We start from the raw sequence: 17872 nt of genomic DNA on the forward strand, positions 1-17872 counted from the left end.
GTTTATTAGTGAAATGTACATGCAGCCATTAACCTGATTACAGTTGACATTTTTACACAATGTACAAAGAAATCATCAGTGAGTGTGAGATAAGTTGATGGAAGATTGTCAAGCCCAGAATTGTTGTCTACTTTTTGTATGGCTACTTTTTAAATGCTCTAAGGCAGGGATATCCAACTGAATGGCTTTGGGGCAACCTTTCTAAAAAGCTAAAGACTGGGAGCGTCAGACTTTTCCCTTCACTATCATTCTTATTTTGTATATTCCGGAGAACCAGCGTCCTCTACAGCAGACATTTGATTGAGCTCTATTTATTTTGTCCGAGTAAGAGAGCTCTGCTGAGTCTCTCACAAGTATTTACAACTGAACTGGCAGGTCACCTGTTAAATAGCCCAAATCATGGAAAAGAGAGGACCTAAAATGGAACCCTGTGGAACACCACTAGTCCAACTAAAGAAGTTGACTACTGACACCTTATTTACATAAATTACATTACAAAAAGAAAATGTAAGAGCCAAAAAGGAGAGGACTTAAAGGGGTTCTTTGAGGAACACCTCAGGTATGTAAGTCACAAGTTTGGACCCCCGTGTTCTATATTTGCTTGCAAGGTTGAAATGCCCATGTAAGGATCTGCCAATGTGTTTACAGTGGTCCCAGATCCGTTTATACAACAGGAAATCGAACCGTTTTTAGGAGTTTGCTGCAAAAATGTCCCAAGTTTTGAACGGATTTGGCCCCCGGGCCGCCAGTTGAATAGCCCTGCACCGAGGCATTTAAATATATAACATACATTCAGTTTCACATGAATTCCGATTGAGAACACACTTTTTCAAATGTGATTTGAATTGACTTTATTCATGACCACCTCTAAAATAAGCTTACATGTTGACCCCACATTGCAAAAGTTCCATTTTTGGAAGGATTACTCTCGCTTGATGTTGGCGAGCAGTGGGTCTGCGCCCTGCAAAGGCTGGCCGGACCGGCTCTTCCTGGTCTGGTGGGTCTTGACGTGTTTGGAGAGATGGTCGCTCCTCATGAACCTCTTGCCGCACTGCTGGCAGCCGAATCGCTTCTCCCCGGTGTGCGTGCGCAGGTGCCGCTGCAGCTCATCCGATCGGGTGAAGCTTTTCCCGCAGAAGAGCCAGTTGCAGATGAAGGGCCTCTCGCCGGCATGCCAGCGCAGGTGAGCCTTCAGGTGCGAGGTCTTCTTGTACACCTTGCCGCACTCCGGAATATGGCAGATGTGCAGTCTCTTCTTGCCAAACTCTAACCCTCCGCCGTTAGCTTGGCAGTTGGGGCACTTGCAGCGCCTGCAGCGGCGTGTGGAGCTGAGGAGGCCCTTGGAGGTCCCCTGCAGGAGAGCAGCAATCTGAGGCTGATGGCCCAACACCAGCTGTCTGCCCAAAGCGAAGGCGTGGTTGGAAGGGGTGGCGTTGGTTTGAGGAAGGCTCCACCATTGCTGCCCTTCCTCCCCGTGGCCTCCGGGCAGGTGATGCCTGGCTGAGGAGTTCTGCAGGAAGCTGGGGAAGTTTTGTCCTACGCTGTTGTGTTGAGGGTAGTAGGAGGCGTTGGTCTGCGGCTGAGAGGCCAACACCTTAACTGGGGAGAGATCAAATGAGTATGACGAGGCGGGCTCGGCCGGCGGGGTGAGAGGCAGCTCATGGTGGTGATGGGCGTGATGGTGATGATGGTGGTGGTGGGGGTGACCCAGGCCAGACTGCATGTGTCCGTGAGGGAACTGCACCTTGGGCACGGTGAAAGTCATTTGATGCGCGCTGAGGGCTGTGCTAGGCGCCATGTTGTTGCTCCACAGCTGGAACATCCCTGAGGTGGAACTGACGGTACCCTCGTAGGGGAACTGGGAGCCCTCGGAGCCCATGGCGCTGCCCACCTGCCAGGCCTGGCTGCACGTGGTGGCCAGGAAGGACAGGGCGTTGGGGGGACCCTCTGGAGAGGAGCTCGGGGTGCGGTCCTGTGCGGTGAGAAGGCAGACACTTGTTTACAAAAAAATCCAATTGAAGTCATCTTTAAATAAGGTTTTATTAAATTATTGAACCCATCATTTTATACAGTGTAATGAGAATTTTACTTAGTGGGATTATACTCATTATGACTAATTATGACATAATGCAATTGTGTGAACATATTAATCGACCAAACTTTTTTATCTGACACTCTTCATACACAGGCAAGAGCTTTACACTGAAATAAAGAAAAAAGAAGATGACACACATGCGCTCACGCACACAAACCCACACACACAACAATATTGCCAATAACAAAACATGGCATGGCACTGAGGATTAAGGGAAAATGCCACTGGAGAATAACTAATAGTAACACCATCTAAAAAAATTGTATAAAATATAATTCAAAATATAAACAATATATTAATAAATGAATAAAAACATAACATTGAGGGAATAATAATAGTATATTATAGTACAATTGTATATAGTAATAATAGCAATAAATAAAACAGAAAATAAGAATACAAAATTAAAAAAGAATAAAAGAATAACAATTTTAAAATATCCAAGAAGAGTTTAAAATGTTCATTAAAAACACTGATTAAAAAGGAATATCTTTAACGTTTTTTTTTTTGTTTTTTTGAAATGTCAAGGGTCCCTGCAGTCCTGAGGCTCTCTGGCAGACTGTTCCACAGGTGGGGGCCATAGTGGCTGAATGCCGCCTCCCTGTGGGTCTTTGTTCTGGTATTTGGTAAAGATAAAAGTTTGGTGCCAGAGGACCACAGGATCCGCGAGGGTTCACACGGTAAAAGCAGGTCAGATTTATAAGGAGGTCCAAAGCCAATAAGACATTTAAAAACTAATAATACAACTTTAAAATCGACCCTGACGTGGATGAGGAGTCAATGCAGCGACTTTTTAAAACTGTTGGTTCCGTTCTCTGGTCCTTGTCAACATGCGTAGATGTAAACATTTTGTTTTTTAAGTAAGAATAATCACACTTTTAAATTATAATTTATCACAGTAAATTACTTGCTTTCATAATTTTAAATAACTTTAATATAAGACCCCAATATTTTAACATTATTGTCAAAATGTCGTAGACTGACTTTTACAAACAAGTTTTACTCGAATGCACGTCATGTATTTGTTCAAAACTAGCCTTTGTATCTAAAGTATTTTGAAGCGTTAATTTGTCACAGAGCAACTTCAGTGTCCACGCCGTCTTCCAGGTAACCTGCGGTCAAAGTCAAGGAGTACAAGCGGTCAAAATAAATCGGGTGATTGATCAGTGCTTGTAGGTGATAAATGCGTACTATTGTTATTTATTGTCTGCATTAACTCGTTAAATTTGACAGCCTCAATAAATATATTTTCTAAGTGGATCAAAAAACGAGCTGTCCGTTACTTTAGTAATCAAGTAATTTATCGATCATATTGTCCGACTTATCGACTAATCGGAAAAAACACACTTGATGACCTGAAAACATATTTTAGGGAAAATAGTTTGAATAAACAAAAACATTTCTAGGCTCCAGCGACCCCTCGCAACCTTGAACGGTAGAAATGGATGGATGGATGGATGGAATTCTGCTTGTCATGACCTTCATTCTTTTCCTTTTTTCTTTTTAAAATTGCACTTTCAACCTGCAAACATTGATAATAAAAATAAAAATAAAATATTTGCCGTTTGCCGCCATACAAATCACAGAATCCACACACCAACAATCTCATATGCGCTATGTTGATGTGGCCGAGCGGAAACTATGTCCATGTATTTGAAATTCCGGGTTTGGATTTCATCCCTTACAATTAGTGAGACTAATTGAACGATTAAATGAAATGACAGCTTCGAAATTCAAGTTTTTTCCTAACCGATTTAATGGTATAGTATTTGCAGCTCTAAAACTGGTTTTATACTTTAAGGGTTTTACAATGTAATCATTTCTGCAATACCAGTTATAATTTACAAAATCTAACTTTCTTTTATTACCATTCAAACACATTCAAAAACAGAATAGTGCTATCGTTAAATGTTTGTTGTTGTTGTTGTTGTTGTTTTAACGGTATCTAACTCCATACAATTGTATAATATGCATATATGTTAAAGTAGTAATTTTAGATTAAACTAAAGTTGCGTGACTATATTCATAACTGGTTGAAATACATGTAGTAATTGAATATTTTTAGTTAATTGAATAAATTCAACAAGAGCCACAAACACAACAGAAGAAGATACAGACAATAGTTGTGCAACAAACCTGCAAAAAGGTGTGCAAAAAGTTGTCGGTCCTTTGTATCGTCAGTGCAGCCATGTCCTCCACGCACTTCCACGCGTGTGTGAGTGTGGGCAAAAGTACACAACTTCTCTCCTCAATTGCTCTTTGCAATGACCGAATTTGCGACAATCCTGCGTCATTTAAAACCAGCAACACAAACTGCTCCTCGTTTGTTGTTGTTGTTGTTGTTATTGTTGTTGTCCTGCGCGTAAAAGTGTTGAGGGTGAAGACGTGAGGATGATGAGGATGAGGAGGAGACGTGAAGATGGGCGCTATAAATCCCTGCAATCGTCTCCTGAGGAGCCGACATGCATCTTGTCTTTATAGAAGCTAAAGATCCGCTCCACGGGGTCTCTCCTGTATGATGCAGGAGGAAGAGTCAATAGCGAGGAGATGTGAGGGAGGAAGGAGGAGGAGGAGGAGGGTGGGCTTCTCATCATTTCTCCCAATTTCAACCAAAAGATGACCCCAACAACTCACTCCTCCCCTTTATTGTTACCAAGTTGTGAAAGAGGGCTCACATATCCAATCCTTTTTTATTTATTATTGTAAAACATTCAAAATAATTCAGCAACTTTTTTTTCTTTTACACCAAGGATCTCGAAAAAATGCTTAATGTGTAAAAAAAAAAAAAAAAAGAGCAGTTCAGTCAAAAAATATTTTTAACTTCTTTCAAGTCCACCGTGGGAATTTGAATAATAATAGATCCACAATGTATTTAGATCACAGAAGCATCTGACACAGCTTTTTTTTTGTAAGAAGAGCAAACTTAGATGTCATTTAAAGGCCTACTGAAATGATATGTTCTTATTTAAACGGGGATAGCAGGTCCATTCTATGTGTCATACTTGATGATTTCGCAATATTGCCATATTTTTGCTGAAAGGATTTAGTAGAGAACATCCACGATAAAGGTCACAAATTTCGGTGCTAAGACAAATGCCCTGCCTCTACGGGAAGTCGCAGACAATGACGTCGCAAGTGTGGGGGCTCCTCATATATTCACATTGATTTTAATGGGAGCCTCCAAAAAAAGTGCTATTCAGACCGTAAAAACAATAATTTCCCCATTAATTTGAGCGAGGATGAAAGATTTGTGTTTGAGGATATTGATAGCGACGGACTAAAAAATAAAAATAAAAAGTAAAAAAAAAATAAAACGCGATTGCATTGGGACGGATTCCGATGTTTTTAGACACATTTTGTAGGATAATTATGGGAAATCCCTTATCTTTCTATTGTGTTGCTAGTGTTTTAGTGAGTTTAACAGTATCTGATAGTCGGAGGTGTACGTCCACGGGTGTCTTGATGCGCAGTGGCTCAGGGGAGTCGACGGCAGCTATGGAAGGCACAAGCTCAGCTTTTCTCCGGTAAGAAGCGACTTTTTAACCACAATTTTCTCACCGAAACCTGCTGGTTGACATTCCGTCGTGTTTCATGTTCGCTTGACCGCGCTCTGATCCATAGTAAATTATCACCTCCAGGAATTTTAAACAAGGAATCACAGTGTGTTTGTGTGGCTAAAGGCTAAAGCTTCCCAACTCCATCTTTCTACTGCGACTTCTCCATTATTAATTGAACAAATTGCAAAAGATTCAGCAACATAGTTCTCCAAAATACTGTATAATTATGCCGTTAAAGCAGACGACATTTAGCTGTGTGTGTGTGTAGCGCTCATACTTCCTAAAAACCAGGAACGTCTTGCGTACACGTCAACATTACAAAACGTTTTCAAGAAGAAACTCCCGGGGAAATTTAAAATTGCAATTTAGTCAACTAAAAAGGCCGTATTGGCATGTGTTGCAATGTTAATATTTCATTATTGATATATAAACTATCAGACTGCGTGGTGGGTAGTAGTGGGTTTCAGTAGGCCTTTAACATCAATATCATGCACGTCATACATGGTTATGCCACATTCTAGTTCGCTTTATTAAAAGTACCAGTGATTGTCACACACACACACACTAGGTGTGGTGAAATTATTGTCTGCATTTGACCCATCACCCTTGACCACCCCCTGGGAGGTGAGGGGAGCAGTGAGCAGCAGTGGTGGCCGCGCCCCGGGAATAATTTTTGGTGATTTAACCCCCAATTCCAACCCTTGATGCTGAGTGCCAAGCATGGAGGTAATGGGTCCAATTGTTACAGTCTTTGGTATGACTCCGCCAGGGTTTGAACTCAAAACCTACCCATCTCAGGGCGGACACTCTAATCACTAGCCACTGAGGAGGTGACTTATTATTGTCACTATGTGGCATTGATGTCCAAGCATAAGTGCAAAAGTTTAATCAATGAAGTGCAGTCAGGCACTTTTTTTTATCTTATCGCAGAATATTCTAAAAATAGATGAATACAGAAATTAATAAATGCATAAATTATACTTTGTTCACTAACACCTTGTTTTTACACAGGAAGCAAACGGAATGTTTATGAAAACACTTAAACAAACAAATATTAGTAAGTGTCAACGTAGAGAAGGACATCATTTAAACCTTTTCAGACATGTTAAATTGTGCAAATATGATGTTTCCTTCATGTAATGTAATCTTAAGCATGTCTGCAACATTTTTTTATGTACTTATAATCATATCTTATTCATTATGGTACTTTTTCATCACTTAGAATATTGTTTGTCTTTGGTACACTAGTGTGTATATTGTAGGCTTGATATATATGTTTTTTGCAAACAAATATAAATCAATTTGTATACTGGTCGTTTTTATCTTTGGTGTGAACATTGTTATGTAAACTCCAAGTTATAGTTTTTGGGGTTTTTGTTGTTGCTATTTTTGTATTAGAGGATGGTATTATTGATCATGTTGTACTGCATTGTAATCTTTTGCTTTGTGATTTTGTGATGTTTTTTGCCTGGATCCCAGGAAGAATAGTCTCCACTGCAGTGTAGACTAATGGGGATCCTTAATAAACTAAACTAAACCATATAACGTTTACTGTATCGGTGGTTCTCAAACTTTTTTCACCAAGTACCTGTACCAAATCTGAAAACACTTGCTCTCCAAGTACCGCCATAATGATCAACATTAGAATACAGAATAATAATAATAACACTAATACATTTTACTTATAAGGTGCCTTCCTGGGCACTCAAGGACACCGTACCAAATCAAAACAATAAAATCAGTTGGATAAAAACAACAACAACCACAACAACCATGATCGATATGATTTACAATGAATAAGTGTGTTTTGAGTCTTGATTTGAAGAGGGATATTTAGTCCAAGTTACGAAGGTGTGGTGGTAATGAGTTCCAAAGATGAAGGGAATAGAAAGTACTTTATTGATCCCTGGGGGAAATTCAGCCGTGTAGGATAGGATAGGTCTTTATTGTCATTGCACAAGTACAACGAAACTTTGTTTTCAGCACAAACCTGTTCAAGATTAGAAAAACAAACAGCGTACAGGGTTACAGAACAAGAACGCTGATGGGTCGCCATAAGGCGCCCCGTAAAAGATGGGAAAAAGGGAAACGCTGGGGAAGGAAGAGTAAAAAAATACAATCCAGACTAGGCTCCTAAGGAGGCCCAGTTCGGAGTGGGAAAAAAAACCTCCATGGCAAAGCACATATACATATTACAACATACATCTCGAGATATGTAGCAACAGAGGGAAGGTAGTTCAAGGTCATGGTGGTAGGCCGCAGCTCTCAGGCGCTGACCATTCATTCATCACCCCTACTACGGGATTTGCGTCGAGGGCGTTGGGTTGAGGGGGGTTGTATGTGTGGCGTATATTTTTTTTGTGGATGTGTGTGTGTGTGTGTGTGTGTGTGTGTGTGTGTGTGTGTGTGTGTGTGTGTGTGTGTGTATAAGCCTGTAGTGTGTCTCTGTTCCGCGGCCTTGATGTACTGTGCCGTCTCGTCCAAAGTCAACAACAACAGGTTTGTGTCCATGAGAGACAAGAAGGGAGTTTGTTGTGTCTTCGCTGCGCTGTTCTTCGGGACAGTCTTGAAGCCAGGAAGCAATCCAAGTTAGAATGATTTTGTATGCGAGTGAAAATAAAACTAGCTTTACACTCTAAATTGTCTATGACTGGTCCTCAAAACTGCGGGGTAGACAGTCCGATGTAATCCACAGTTCTTCCCGCATTCTCCAATCATTTGTGGCAGCTTTGGGGTACTTTGAAGACTGCCAGCAACTTCCAAATTGTCGACAAACCAGAGCAACGCTTACTCCAATCAGCAGATGTCCTGTTGTCATAATTCCGAATAGGTGGATATCTTCACGTCCTCGTGTCAAATGTTCTTTATTTTCAATGGAACATTTAAGGTGTTGGTGTTGTTTACTGGCGTCATATTGCAGTCTACACTTATCTCTTATGTGTGACTGCCATCTACTGGTCACACTTATCATTGCACCATGTACCAAATAAAATTGCTTCGAGGTCGGCAAGCACAACCATAATTATTCCGTACACTAGGCACACCGGGTTACAAGGCGCACCGTCTAATTGTGAGAGCCCTCTAGTCCGAAAAATACGGTAGTCATAGGGTGCAGGTTTTGCTTTGAATTTAGTTTTTGAGATGCTCTGCAACAAAAAAAGGAGTTTCAAGACAAGTTAAAAAAAACGTGTTACCCTTGAACTTTACATTTTAGTCGACAAAATTTACTGAAATTTTAGTCGACTAAAATGTTGAGGAATTTAGTCGTGACTAAAACTAAAATACATTCTTGTCAAAAGACTGACTAAAACTAAATGGAAAAACTGCCGTCAAAATGAACACCACCCTCGACAACCAAAATGGGGGCGTGTGGTGCGGATGGAAAAGTAGCTCTGCCAGTAGCTTGAGGGTTCCATGTTCGATTCCAGTTTCCGCCATCCTAGTCACGGCCGTTGTGCAACACACTTCACCCTTGCTTCTGATGGGTCGTGGTTAGCGCCCTGCATGGCAGCTAAAGCGCCCTGAGTTTGTGAATGGGTGAACGTGACGTATAATGTAAAGCGCTTTGGGTGTAATTCCAGGTATAGTAAAGTGCTCTATAACTACAGACTGTTTACCATTCAAATGAAAACTGAAAGGGATGAATATTCCTGCAAATGTTTTGTGTTATATCACACTCTTATCCAGTCAAAAGATGTTCTCTCTGGCCACCCACACACACACACACACACACACACACACACACACACACACACACACACACACACACACACACACACACACACGCACACACACACACACACACACACACACACACAAACAAGCACATATTATCCCGGACAAAGCTAATTGATAAAACTCAAAGGCCGAGAGTTCTCACCAGTAGGTGACACGTCAAATAGGGCGCCCTGTGTGACATTCTCACATTTGAGAGTTCAAGTCGAGGCCGTCTTCAGATGTGCTCCATTAAATGCAGATTGAGGCTTAATCTTATTCTGTAAATCTGCTCACCATTACAATGTTAAGAGTTTAAATCCAGGCTGGGAACCCGCTTCTCATGTAAATTCAGGGTTCTTCAGTTATCTGCAGCTTCTTGTTCCACAGACTGTAATCCCTAAATAAACACACCTCAAGGGGAAGGGAGAGCCACTTTGAAATGAATAAAACCACTAGAAAAAAATGCATTTGACGGGGACTGCACATTCTGTGCAACCGATAATGTTCATGGAATACAAAATACAGCAAGTACTGTGTATTGTTCATACTGACTTTAATGGAGATAATGTGTCGACTGCATTACAAAGAAGCAGACTAAAGCTTGTCCTTGAATCTTCCGACAAAATAATTATTACCTCTCAGCTCATTAACAAATTGCACAGTTTTCACTGGATAGAAATAACGGGTGTATTTGTTTTTTTGTTTTTTTACATTGGCCCCAAACACAACCTGTTATGAGTGCAGAAATGTGCCTCGGTGCCCAACATGGCACATACATAAAATATATGTTTCAAGATACAACACAGTAATTAAAAAATAGAGAGAAAAGCTGCTGTCTACATGCACAGTACAGTATAGTTTAATTTGTGCAAATGCTATTTATTTTATATGTTACACAATTACATTCTTGCACAAATTAATTTACATTAAATGCAGCCAAAACGACATACAACGTTTTAAATATGTGAATGTGAGATGATCGCTCAGTGTTACAGCGCCGTTGCTTTTATTTTATTATATTTATTTATTTGTATTTTATTTATATATATTTATATTTAGTAGTGAGGGGTAGACATTGATTTATATTCTGTTGCTGTTATTAATCGTTTAGTGAGAGTTACAAATACAGCTTTTGTATTATCTGAACCGCAGAGGGTGTCCGTAACTTGAAATATGTGGACTTAGACTTAGACAAACTTTATTGATCCACAAGGGAAATTGAGAAATAGAGAGCACATGAGAGGGCTGGTGTGTGGGTTCCGTGATCTGTGTTGCAGCCAACAGCAAAAAGTGTTTAAAGAATATTTTTTCAATGCACACGTGTTAAAAGTGCAAACGTGTCAAAAGTGCAAATTCAATGTTGACGATGCACATTTGTTGGTAAAAAGAATGAAGTTTATGGCAAGCAGAAAAAAAGAAGAAGTTTATTTTAACCAGGAATGTCAAACTCATTTTCAATGAGGGCCTAAGCGCAGTAATGGCTGCTTTCAAAAGACTGCTTTTAAATAAAAAAAAATTACATTATGTATGCGGGTAATAACCCGTGATTAATCATGATTAATCGAAATGCATATGCGTTTGATTATTAGATTTGTTTATGTATAATTTGCTTTAAAATCATGAATAAAGGTGACAAGCAGACATTTAACTATTTGTTTTTTTTATGTCACAAAAATAGTTTTGCAATATAATATATAATAATAATATAACTAGCTCAGTGGCCTTGTGGTAAGAGTGTCTGCCCTGAGGCTGGGAGATTGTGAGTTCAAACCCTGGCCGACTCATACCAAAGACTACCAAAAATCGGACCCATGGCCTCCCTACTTGGCACTGAGCATGAAGGGTTGGAATTGGGGGTCAATCAACAAATGATTCCCGAGCGCGGCGCATGCTGCTGCTCACTGCTCCCCTCACCTCCCAGGGGGGTGAACATGGGGATGGGTCAAATGCAGAGGACACATTTCACGACACCTAGTGTGTGTGTGAAGATCGTTGTTACTTTAACTTTAACTTAATTGGCATGATCAGATAATATAAAAGTTTCAAATATGCATTTAGTTTCTGTCAAAATTGAAAGAACATATGCATTTTGTGAAAAAAAATAATACAAAGTATTTTTTTTTTAAACCCATTTTTTTCCAGGCTTTAATTTTACCTTAATTGGCATGATCAGATAATATCAAAGTTTCAAATATGCATTTTTTTTTCTGTAAAAATTGAAAGATATGCATTTTGTGAAAAAAAAATAAAACTAAGTATCTTTTTGAAACCCATTTTTCCAGGTAATAAAGTTTCAAATATGCATTTTTTTTCTGTCAAAATTGAAAGAACATATGCATTTTGTGGAAAAAAATAATAAAACAAAGTTTTTTTTTAAAACCCATTTTTTCCAGGCTTTAACTTTAACTTAATTGGCATGGTCAGATATTATCAAAGTTTCAATCATGCATTTTTTTTCTGTAGAAATTGAAAGAACATATGCATTTTGTGGAAAAAAAATAAAACTAATTATTTTTTCCAGGCTTTCGCGGGCAAACATAGAATGATGTGGCGTGCCAGAACTGTCCCCCTGGGGCCATGAATTTGACACCTGTGATTTAAACTATTTTCCCTAAAACATGCAATGAGGCGACAGAGGGTGTTTTATCCGATTACTCGAGTAATCAAACTAACTATTCGATAGCCCTACTGGGGGGTTTAAATGTGCAAAATGTTCAAGATGGAAACGTGGACATGAAAATGTGTCTTGGAGGCAGAGGTATGTTCCCTCTTGGCTTTATTATGATGTTGTTAATTACCCTGATTCTTATTTCCTGTCCCCTCTCATCACGCCTCCCCCATCACCATGGCAGCTTCTCCCTCCCACCCACCCCCAGCACACTGCCTCCCAGATGAGTAGCTTTGAAGTGCAAAGTACTCTCTCCTCACTTTGAACTGTGAAAACAATGCTCATGTGGCGCTGCTTACCTTCCCCATTTTAGCTCATTTAAATAGACCTGGATACGGCTTCCAGCGTTTTCAGGGGAAAACTCATTTCCACAGAAAGAAGTCCCTGTGTTCATTAAACAGCTGCTCAGATCGCCGCTAATCAGGCCCGCACCGTCACTATGCTCCGACTGACTGGGTGACTTTCCCAAACTGACATGCATTAAATCCTAAAAAGCAGCGCATAACAGGCTCATTTTCAACATGTTGAAAATACACCGAAATTCTTGTCATTTAATCACTTTTTCCTCTCCATAGAACTTAGTGGACCTGAAACTACTTTTCTCAAGGCACTTTTGGTTATCCATCTCAAGATAGCAGAGGTCAAAAGTGCATGTTCTTTACACTTGCAGGGATCAATTGTCTCGTTTGAAAGGTTTAACACCGTGGATTTGATAGTGATATCATACACGACACACAAGGTGGCTAAAGTGCTCGAGGTCAAAGGTCAAATTGGAGCATTTGCATTTTATATATGATACACTAGCACATAAGAGCCTTATAAACAACAAGACTTTATGAGATAAAGTTTAACTGTGTGATGTGATGTATGTATATATATATATATATATATATATATACAGTCTTACCAAAGACTATAAAACAAAATGAGACTCATTACCTCCCAAGATGGCGCCCGGACGGGCTGCAGCATTGCGGAGCTCTTGCTAAAGATGAAACATTTGGCAGAAATATCGGACAATTCTGCAAACTTTATGGCTGGCTCACATCGTGGTCACTCCGTGATCACGTACGACCGCCAGACACTTCTGGATGTGGACATATCGGGGCATTTTGGACTGATAGACGCGTGCTTGCTAGACCTGCTAACTAGCACGGGAATACTTTGGCGGCTACATCCAGTGGCCTGTGAAGCAGGGGAGTATAGTAGCAGCGGGGGCCGTCTACGGAGCAGACGCCAGCGGTGTGATCGGAAACGCGGATGTCGAGCGGGGCTAAAAACAAAGCAGAAGGCTAATCCCACAGAACACCACTTCCCTCCATCCTAAAGCCAGATTCAAATGGAAGATGCGAGACTACTGGTCTGGGTAAGGAGTCAGTTTAATTAGAACAAGTTTTTTCTGCTTTGATTGTTTCAGAGTTGGACATGTGTTTTACTGAGGTGGCAAACTATGATGCGTGCAGTTTATCAAAGCAACAAACAAACAATCAGAAAATTCCCGTCGTATCAATTCCTAGATATGGTCGTGATTATACTAAATGCACTGGGCATAATAAACACAACATTATTAATATTGCTACTACGGATAATTTGATCAAAAAATCCCTAAAACAGCCCACTACCTATAATATAGTTTTTTTAAACATAAGATCATTGCCTCCCAAAACGTTGTTAGTTAATGATATCATCATAGAACAACAATCTTAACATCATCGGTCTCAGCGAAACCTGGCTTAAACCAAACAACTTTTTTGCGCTAAATGAGGCATGTCCTCCTAACTTTACACATGCGCATATTGCTCATCCCCTTAAAAGGGGTGGGGTGGTCGCACTAATATACAACGAAAACTTTCACCTTAGTCCTAACATAAATAATAAATATAAATCGTTTGAGGTGCTTACTATGAGGTCTGTCACACCGCTGCCTCTACACCTGGCTGTTATCTACCGCCCCCCAGGGCCCTATTCGGACTTTATCAGTGAATTCTCAGAGTTCGTTGCTGATCTAGTGACGCACACCGATAATATAATCAGAATGGGGGACTTTAATATCCATATGAATACCCCATCGGACCCACCGTGCGTAGCGCTCCAGACTATAATTGATAGCTGTGGTTTTACACAAATAATAAATGAACCCACGCATAGCAACGGTAATACGATAGACCTAGTGCTTGTCAGGGGTATCACCGTTTCCAAAATTACGATACTCCCTTATAGTAAAGTATTGTCCAATCATTACCTTATAAAATTCGAGGTTCAGACGCATGTTCGTCAAACTAATAATAATAATAACTGCTATAGCAGCCGCAACATTAATACGGCCACAACGACAACTCTTGCTGACCTACTGCCCTCGGTAATGGCACCATTCCCAAAATATGTGGGCTCTATTGATAACCTCACTAACAACTTTAACGACGCCCTGCGCAAAACCATTGATAACATAGCACCGCTAAAGTTAAAAAAGGCTCCAAAAAAGCGTACCCTGTGGTTTACAGAAGAAACTAGAGCTCAGAAATTATTATGTAGAAAGCTGGAACGCAAATGGCGCACGACTAAACTTGAGGTGCACCATCAAGCATGGAGGGATGGTTTAATAACTTATAAACACATGCTTATCTTAGCTAAAGCTAAATATTACTCAAAACTCATCCACCGTAATAAAAACGATCCTAAATTTTTGTTTAGTACGGTAGCATCGCTAACCCAACAAGGGACCCTTCCAGTAGCTCCACCCACTCAGCTGATGACTTTATGCAATTCTTTAATAAGAAAATTGAAGTCATTAGAAAGGAGATTAAAGACAATGCGTCCCAGCTACAACTGGGTTCTATTAACACAGATACGATTGTATATACGGCGGGTACTGCCCTCCAAAATAGTTTCTCTCATTTTGAGGAAATAACATTAGAGGAATTGTTACAACGTGTAAATGGAATGAAACAAACAACATGTTTACTTGACCCTCTTCCTGGGAAACTTATCAAGGAGCTCTTTGCGGTATCAACGGTATCAAACTTCCAAATACAAAAAAATATATAAATACGTTAATGGGTGCAACAAAAAGCACCTCCTTTAACACACCAGACATTTTGTACTTTTTTTTTTTTTTTTAAATAATATTTTCAGACATAGCACAGATAACTGACAATTAGTCCATCAGTGCTAAATATTATAAACTTATCACTTTCCTCGGGCGCTGTTCCCCTAGCATTCAAAAAAGCGGTTATTCATCCTCTCCTTAAAACACCTAACTTCGATCCTGACCTCATGGTAAACTACCGACAGGTGTCTCACCTTCCCTTTATTTAAAAAATCCTCGAAAACATTGTTGCGCCGCAGTTAAATGAACACTTAGCGTCCAACAATCTATGTGAAACCTTTCAATCCGGTTTCTGGGCAAATCACTCCACGGAGACATTCCTCGCAAAAATGACTAATGATCTATTGCTAACGATGGATTCTGATGCGTCATCTATGTTGCTGCTCCTCGATCTTAGCGCTGCTTTCGATACCGTCGATCATAATATTTTATTAGAACGTATCAAAACACGAATTGGTATGTCAGACTTAGCCCTGTCTTGGTTTAACTCTTATCTCACTGATAGGATGCAGTGCGTCTCCCATAACAATGTTACCTCGGACTACGTTAAGGTAACGTGTGGAGTACCCCAGGGTTCAGTTCTTGGCCCTCCACTCTTCAGCATCTACATGCTGCCGCTAGGTGACATCATACGCAAATACGGTGTTAGCTTTCACTGTTATGCTGATGACACCCAACTCTACATGCCCCTAAAGCTGACCAACACGCCGGATTCTAGTCAGCTGGAGGCGTGTCTTAATGAAATTAAACAATGGATGTCCGCTAACTTTTTGCAACTCAACGCCAAAAAAACGGAAATGCTGATTATCGGTCATGCTAGTCACCGACCTCTATTTAATACATTTTTAACATTTGACAACCAAACAATTAAACAAGGCGACTCGGTAAAGAATCTGGGTATTATCTTCGACCCAATTCTCTCGTTTGAGTCACACATTAAGAATGTTATTAAAACGGCCTTATTTCATCTCCGTAATATCGCTAAAATTCGCTCCAGTTTGTCCACTAGTGACGCAGAGATCATTATCCATGCGTTTGTTACATTTCGTCTCGATTAATATTTTCGGGTCTCCCCATGTCTAGCATTAAAAGATTACAGTTGGTACAAAATGCGGCTGCTAGGCTTTTGACAAGAACAAGAAAGTTTGATCACATTACGCCTGTACTGGCTCACCTGCACTGGCTTCCTGTGCACTTAAGATGTGACTTTAAGGTTTTACTACTTACGTATAAAATACTACACGGTCTAGCTCCAGCCTATCTTGCAGATTGTATTGTACCCTATGTCCCGGCAAGAAATCTGCGTTCATAGGACTCCGGCTTATTAGTGATTCCCAGAGCCCAAAACATTTCTTTTGGCTATAGAGCGTTTTCCGTTCGGGCTCCATGTACTGCTTGCCTGTGTATCGGCTGGGGACATCTCTGCACTGCTGATCCGCCTCCGCTTGGGATGGTTTCCTGCTGGCCCCGCTGTGAACGGGACTCTCGCTGCTGTGTTGGGTAGTGTTGGATCCGCTTTGGACTGGACTCTCGCGACTGTGGTGGATCCAATATGGATTTAACTTTCACAGTATCATGTTAGACCCGCTCGACATCCATCGCTTTCATCTTCTCCAAGATTCTCATAGTCATCATTGTCACCGACATTCCACTTGGTCATCATTGTCACCGACGTCCCACTGGGTTTGAGTTTTCCTTGCCCTTATGTGGGCCTACCGAGGATGTGGTAGTGGTTTGTGTTGTGGTTTGTGCAGCCCTTTGAGACACTAGTGATTTAGGGCTATATAAGTAAACATTGATTGATTGATTGATTGATTGCTTGGCACTCAGCATCAAGGGTTGGAATTGGGGGTCAAATTACCAAAAATGATTCCCGGGCGTGGCCACTGCTGCTGCTCACTGCTCCCCTCAACTCTAGAGTTTTAACTTGCACTTACAGATGTAGCGACCAACTGTAGTTACTGACAGTGGTTTTATGAAGTGTTACGGAGCCCCTGTGGTGACATCCTTTACACACTGATGTCGGTTTTTGATGCAGTACCGCCTTAGGGATCAAGGTCTGTAATATCATCGCTTACGTGCAGTGATTTTTTCAGATTCTCTGAACCTTTTGATGATTTTACGGACCGTAGATGGTAAAATCCCTAAATTCCTTGCAATAGCTTGTTGAGAAATGTTGTTCTAAAACTGTTCGACAATTTGCTTACAAAGTGGTGACCCTCGCCCCATCCTTGTTTGTGAATTACTCAGCATTTCATGGAAGATGCTTTCATACCCAATCATGGCACCCACCTGTTCCCAATTAACCTGCACACCTGTGGGATGTTCCATATAAGTGTTTGATGAGCATTCCTCAACTTTATCAATATTTATTGCCACCTTTCCCAACTTCTTTGTCACGTGTTGCTGGCATCAAATTCTAAAGTTAATGATTATTTGCAAAAAAAAAAAGGTTTATCAGTTTGAACATCAAATATGTTGTCTTTGTAGCATATTCAACTGAATATGGGTTGAAACTGATTTGCACATCATTGTATTTTGTTTATATTTACATCTAACACAAATTCCCAACTCATATGGAAACAGGGTTTGTAGCTTCTTACCCAGTTCAATACCAAACTTCTGATGCCATATCGTTCTAGTTTTTGTATGAAAATATCATGATTAATTGTGTCAAATGCTTCTGTTACATTCATGAATACTGCGGCCGCACATTCTTTACCGTCTAT

At 40.4% G+C, this 17872-nt stretch overlaps 1 protein-coding gene across 1 annotated transcript; it reads right to left on the reverse strand.

Annotated features, from left to right (window-relative positions):
• sp5l (Sp5 transcription factor-like) lies at positions 1–4601 on the reverse strand. The gene is made up of 2 exons (XM_061902254.1): positions 4232–4601; positions 1–1972 (listed from the first exon to the last, which is right to left on the reverse strand). Exons 1-2 carry the CDS (start codon positions 4283–4285, stop codon positions 923–925), a joined length of 1104 nt encoding a protein of 367 aa, XP_061758238.1. The 5' UTR covers positions 4286–4601; the 3' UTR covers positions 1–922.
• Between the last annotated feature and the right edge of the window lie 13271 nt (positions 4602–17872).

The sequence above is a fragment of the Nerophis ophidion genome, linkage group LG06, assembly GCF_033978795.1.
Source record: "Nerophis ophidion isolate RoL-2023_Sa linkage group LG06, RoL_Noph_v1.0, whole genome shotgun sequence".
Classification (NCBI taxonomy): Eukaryota; Metazoa; Chordata; class Actinopteri; order Syngnathiformes; family Syngnathidae; genus Nerophis; species Nerophis ophidion.

Excerpts from the sequence above, each read along its gene's own strand:
- sp5l (XM_061902254.1), bottom strand. The coding sequence starts at position 4,285 with ATGGCTGCACTGACGATACAAAGGACCGACAACTTTTTGCACACCTTT. Across the intron at positions 1,973-4,231 it reads TTTTGCACACCTTTTTGCAG|GACCGCACCCCGAGCTCCTC; the intron begins GTTTGTTGCACA and ends CTCACCGCACAG.